The 6,354-nt window shown below is 35.9% G+C and overlaps 1 protein-coding gene and 1 pseudogene across 2 annotated transcripts; both read left to right on the forward strand.

Moving 5' to 3' along the window:
- Window positions 1-787: 787 nt before the first annotated feature.
- On the forward strand, window positions 788-1,096 carry LOC701396 (large ribosomal subunit protein eL36 pseudogene; annotated as a pseudogene).
- Window positions 1,097-1,629: 533 nt separating this feature from the next.
- Window positions 1,630-3,243, forward strand: CXCL11 (C-X-C motif chemokine ligand 11). Of its 2 annotated transcripts, none has more exons than XM_028847939.2 (4): window positions 1,630-1,931; window positions 2,516-2,642; window positions 2,741-2,813; window positions 3,048-3,243. In XM_028847939.2, the coding sequence occupies exons 1-4, from the start codon at window positions 1,871-1,873 to the stop codon at window positions 3,105-3,107; spliced, it is 321 nt and encodes a 106-aa protein (XP_028703772.1). In that variant the 5' UTR covers window positions 1,630-1,870; the 3' UTR covers window positions 3,108-3,243. The 2 variants fall into 2 exon arrangements, with proteins under 2 accessions (XP_028703772.1, NP_001028122.1); NM_001032950.1 differs by having other exon boundaries at window positions 1,871-1,931; window positions 3,044-3,067.
- Window positions 3,244-6,354: the final 3,111 nt, after the last annotated feature.

Below are 6,354 nucleotides of genomic sequence, written 5' to 3' on the forward strand. Positions count from 1 at the left end.
ATACCAACTTTTATTGGTAAAACTAGGAAATAGGAGAAAAATTCTTGAAAGAAAGTTACAGTGATTTTCTTATGTTACAAAGATAGGAGCTAAAAAAATATTATTGATGGTTGATGTAAATAATTAGAAAAATTCAAGTAAAAATCTTTTTAAAGAATTTTAAGAATATCGAAATGTAAAACAGTGTATTCCTTTCAAATTACTTAAGGAAGGCCAAGCACCGTGGCTCATCCCAGTAATCCTAGCACTTTGGGAGACCAAGACAGGAGGACTGCTTGAGGCCAGGAGTTCAGGGCTGCAGTGAGCTGTGATTGTGCCACTCGACTCCAGAATGGTGACAGAGTAAGACCCATCTCATTAAAAAAAAAAAAAAAAAAAATTGCTTCAAAAAGTTAAATAAAACATATTTAAAGTTAGAAAGAAATCAAAGAAAACATAAAGAATCAGCAAGGAAGCATTTTAAAAATTACAGATTACCAGTTAAACAGTAAATGTATTTTATTAAGCTTACCCATTAGAAAGCTCCTTGGATATGATTTTCTTAAATGTCTACAAGTGACACACTTAAAACAAAGATTTAGGAAGCTTAACAGGAAAAGATAAAGACAAAAAAAGATAGGAATTACATCAAAGTAGAATCTCAGAGGTAAAACTATCACATGAGGAAAGAGGATCACTTTTTTTTATGATCCCTAACACAACTCATACAACTTCATGTACTAAGTAACAGTGCTAAAATATTTATAAAGTAGTTTTCCGCCATGGCCACCATTGGAGGGCAGAAGCCATGACTCTGTACTACCCTATAGTGGGCCTCAATAAGGGCCACAAGGTGACCAAGAACGTGAGCAAGCCCAGGCACAACCACCGTGGGCGCCTGACCAAACACACTAAGTTTGTGTGGGACATGATCCCAGAGGTGTGTGGCTTCACCCCTAACGAGTGGCGTGGCATGGAGTTACTGAAGGTCTCCAAGGTCAAACGGGCCCTCAAATTCATCAAGAAAAGGGTAGGGACAAACATCTGCCCCAAGAGAAGGCAGGAGGAGCTGAGCAACGTCCTGACCGCCATGAGGAAAGCAGCTGCGAAGGACTGAGCCCCTGCCATCTGCCTGTAATAAAAGCTTCGCAGAATAAAATAATTATAAAATAAAATAATTAAATTAAATTAAATTTAAAAATAAAATAAAGCAAAACAAAATAAATAAAATATATAAAGTAAAAATTGTTGAAAATGCAAAACAATATGGACATAAATACAGAAGCACAGGGAAACTTCTTTAGGCACTCATTTACAGGCAAAAATATGAAAAGGTCATCTGGTGTCAAATAATATAGGCCTTATCTATCATAAGAGTTTGAACTGGAAAGAAAAAGTTAGATGATAAAGAAAAAGCTTCTCAGAATATTCTTTTGTATAGTTATGTGAAGGATGAAGGGTGGGTGAAAGGACCAAAAACAGAAACACAGTCTTCCCGAATGAATGACAATCAGAATTCCGCTGCCCACCACAATTAAACAGATTTCTAGGAAAAGCTATCTTAAAAAGGCTGGTTACCATCTGGGTTTACACAGTGCTTTCACATTCTTATCACTTTCAACACTACTACAAATAGGAAGGGACAGTAGCATTTAGAAGAGAACAAAACAGAAACTCTTGGAAGCAAGAAAGGTGCATGACTCAAAGAGGGAAATTCCTGTGCCATAAAAGGATTGCGGGTGTATAAAATGCTCTATATATACCAATTGTCAATTTCCTTTCATGTTCAGCATTTCTACTCCTTCCAAGAAGAGTAGCAAAGCTGAAGTAGCAGCAGCAGCAGCAGCAGCAGCAGCAGTGGCAGCAATCGCAGCAGCAGAAAAAATCAAACATGAGTGTGAAGGGCATGGCTATAGCCTTAGCTATGATATTGTGTACTACGGTTGTTCAAGGTAAGCAGGACTTTTTATTTCTCAACCTATAAGTTCCTTTTCTAATGTTTCAAATGTCTTTTCTTCCACTTTTATCCTAAAAGACATGATAAAGTTATATTTAATCTCACAGATTAGAAGTTACACAGCTTTAGCACAGAAATGATGGATGTGTTTAAGGTACTAGAGATGATTATTGAAACTAGAAATTATGGACTTCATGGAATTTTTGATTTGGCTAGAATATCTGGCAAGAGCCTTTAGCAACAGTTTTAAGTGTCTATTAAGAAGATTTTATATAGCGATCATGTTAACAAGCTTTCTGGGAAAATACTTGAGGATAAAATCAAGGGGGCAAAACAAGCTTCACCTCCAATAAACTTCCTTCATGCTTCCCGGTTTTTAGTGATTCGCTTACAAATTTAAAGAGAATTAATCAACATCTTACTTAACTCTTTTCCCAGTAATAGTTGTGTTAAGTGCTATTTGACAAATTACTATCTTCACCCTTAATGAAAATTCTGCTCACGTTCGCCACCAGTTATAAACCACAGCCATCTGTTGCAATCAGATGCATTACTAATTAATGCTGTGATCTATTCTAGGTTTCCCTATGTTCAAAAGAGGACGCTGTCTTTGCATAGGCCCTGGAGTAAAAGCAGTGAAAGTGGCAGATATTGAGAAAGCCTCCATAATTTACCCAAGTAACAACTGTGACAAAATAGAAGTGATGTAAGTAATGAACTTGCTGAAGATGACAATGGTGCAGGCTTTTTTGTTTATGTATTTGCATCTAAACTTTAAGACTCTTTTGTATGTTCTTTTAACAGTATTACCCTGAAAGAAAATAAAGGACAACGATGCCTAAATCCCAAATCGAAGCAAGCAAGACTTATAATCAAAGTAAGTTACCAGATTACTCCCATGTTATAATCTGTTTTATCCAAGACAGATCTTTTGAAAAAGAAAATAATATGGACAACTACAGAAAGATTCTGCTATGATCCTGTGTGAAATATTCTGTTAAGGGGTCCTTGGTTGTAACAGTTTCCCTTTCTTACTATATGTTTTTAGATGTCCTGGGGGAAATAAGAACAGTCCAAGTAAATAAAACTCTTGTTTTCTTATTCCAGAAAGTTGAAAGAAAGAATTTTTAAAAATATCAAAACATATGAAGTCCTGGAAAAGAGGATTTGAAAAACTTAGAACAAGTTTAACTGTGACTACTGAAATGACAAGAATTCTGCAGTAGGAAACTGAGACTTTTCTATAGGTTTGTGACTTTCAACTTTTGTACAGTTATGTGAAGGATGAAAGGTGGGTGAAAGGACCAAAAATAGAAACACAGTCTTCCTGAATGAATGACAATCAAAATTCCGCTGCCCAAAGTAATCCAACAATTAAATGGATTTCTAGGAAAAGCTACCTTAAGAAAGGCTCCTTACCACTGGAGTTTACAAAGTGCTTTCACATTGTTACTTGTTGTATTATACATTCATGCATTTCTAGGCTAGAGAACCTTCTAGATTTGATGTTTATAACTATTCTGTTGTGACTATGAGAACATTTCTGTCTCTGGAAGTCATCTCTCTGTATTGATCTTTATGCTATGTTACTATCTGTGGTTACAGTGGAGACATTGACATTATTACTGGAGTCAAGCCCTTATGAGTCAAAAGCATCTATGTATAGTAAAACATTCCTCAAATGTTTTTTCATGCAAATACACATTTCTTTCTCCAAATATCATGTAGCACATCAGTATATAGGGAAACATTCTTATGCATCATTTGGTTTGTTTTATAACCAATTCATGAAATGTAATTCATAAAATGTACTATGAAAAAATTATACACTATGGGATACTGGCAAAAGTGCACATATATCATAACCAAATTAGTAGCACTGGTCTTAATTTGATGTTTTTCAACTGTTTTTTATTGAGATGTTTTGAAGCAATTAGGATATGTGTGTTTACTGTACTTTGTGTTTTTATCCATTTGTATAAATGATAGCAATATCTTGGACACATTTGAAATATAAAACGTTTTTGTCTACCAAAGAAAAATGTTGAAAAATAAGCAAATGTATATCTGGCAATCACCTTCACTTTTCGTAATTCTGTCTCTTAGAAAAATACGTAATCTAATAAATTTCTTTTTTGATGCCTATATACTATAAAATTTGGGTATACTCAAGACTAGTTTAAAGAATCAAAGTCATTTTTTTCTCTAATAAACTACCACAACCTTTCTTTTTTTTTAAAAAAAAAAAAAACAACAACTACATACTTTCCAGGACATTTGAGATGTCTTTAAAAATTTTGCCTTATATTTCAGAAACATATGCCTATCCATCATCATGCAGAACTGTTTAGAAATATATTTTAATGGGTAGGTGGGAAAGACAGTTGTTTGTTTTGTCAGTGGGGGGAGGTCTTGATAGTCCAAACCCCCTTCTTACTTGGAGAAAATCCCTTATGTGAGTGTTGGAGGGAGGCCAAAAGAGAGAATCCAAAGAGAGGAGATCCTCTCCTATAGCCACAACAAGGACTCAGCCATGCTGTTTCTACCCTAGACTTTGAACTCCAACTGGCATCACAAAGATACTATGAGTAAGAAAATTATTTAAAGCCTGGCAGCAGCAGCAACAACAATGAAAGTCTTACAGTAGTGGCTTCCCAATGTGTGTTCCTGTAGCATGACTCTGGCTAGTCCTTCCTATCACCTAGCTCCCTTAGGTCTTTGTCCATTTTCCAAGACTTATTCTCCATTGTCCTGTGGATTCTTCAATCTCCAACTAAATTATTTTTCTCCTTAAGATAGCCAGAGTTGGTTTCTCTGCATGTAACCAAAAGCCTTGACTGACAGCAGTACTCTCTATATAGGCACCCGTACATTTGAAAAATAAAAATATTTATTTTAGGATTATAATCAGGTATATATATTGTATTATTATACAGGTCATAGATACAAAACAGATTTATAATAAATTGTTATATAAATCTATATAAATTTCTATATAGAGATGGGACTTCCATATAAATTCCCTGGATAGTTTTAAGACCTGAATCTGGCTGGGTGGGGTGGCTCATGCCTGTAATCCCAGCACTTTGGGAGGCCGAGGCGGGCAGATCACCTGAGGTCAGGAGTTCAAGACCAGGCTGGCTAACATGGTGAAATCCCGTTTCTACTAAAAATACAAAAAATTAGCTGAGTGTAGAGGCACGCGCATGTAATCCCAGCTACTAGGGAGGCTGAGGCAGGAGAATCACTTGAACCTGGGAGGCAGAGGTTGCAGTGAGCCAAGATCATGCCATTGCACTCCAGCTTGGGCAACAAGAGCGAAACTCCACCTCAAAAAAAAATAAATAAATAAAAGACTTGACTTTAATTTTTAATCTTTGACTACTACACTGATTTTTTTTTAAGTCTCTTTAAAAATAAAAATTCACATAGTTGGCTGAGCATGGTGGCCCACACCTATAATCTGAGCACTTTGGGAGACCGACATAGGTGAATGGCTTAAGCCCAGGAGTTCAAGACCAGCTTGGGCAACATGGCAAAAATTCATCTCCATAAATAATATGAAAATTAGCTGGGTATGGTGGCACATGCCTGTAGTCTCAGCTACTTGGGAAGCTGAGGTGGACGGATCACTTGAGTCCAGGAGGTTGAGGCTGCAGTCAGCAGTGATCACACCACTGCACTCCAGCCTGGGCAAAAGCCTGCCTCAAAAAAAAATTTACAGAGTTAAGGCTGCACGATAAATTGGTATTTGTAAGAAGTATATTAAATATTATAGGCCAGTACATTATTATTGAGAAGAAAACATATACCTAAAGTTCTTCATAGCAAAATAAATATATGAAATATGAATAATTAACATATTTGAGCCAAGATCCTCCCCACCTTGGTACCTTTGCACATACTATTCTCTCTGTCCATTTCTTCATTAAGCTAACGCCTACTAATTACTTAGGTCTCAGCTTAAATGACATTTTCTCCAAGAAGCCTTTGAAACCACCCCTTCAGTTTCAATTAGATCAGATGTCCTATTTATTTATTTCCATAACACTCTCTATTTTTCTATCATACTACTTACTGCCATTGTAATTAATGAATTATTTCTGTGCCTATTATCTGCTGTCTCATAAGTGTAAAAGAAAGCCATTGCAGTCCAGGCCAACAGTACAGTTTTTGGTACATATCAGACCCTATTGAATGGCAATATGAACTAAGGGAAAAGGAATTTACAGCAGAGGAATGACATAAGGGAATGTACAGTAGTAGGAAGTATAAAGTGATTTTTAGGAATCATAATTAGATTCGTTTGGTTGGAGGGATGAAAGACATGAAAACATAGATAAACAACCTTGAATTTTACTCTGTACAAAATGGGGATTCAACAAATGTCTGTGAAGAACAGAGTGACCCTATCAAAG

This window comes from Macaca mulatta, chromosome 5, assembly GCF_049350105.2.
Source record: "Macaca mulatta isolate MMU2019108-1 chromosome 5, T2T-MMU8v2.0, whole genome shotgun sequence".
In the NCBI taxonomy this organism is placed as follows: domain Eukaryota; kingdom Metazoa; phylum Chordata; class Mammalia; order Primates; family Cercopithecidae; genus Macaca; species Macaca mulatta.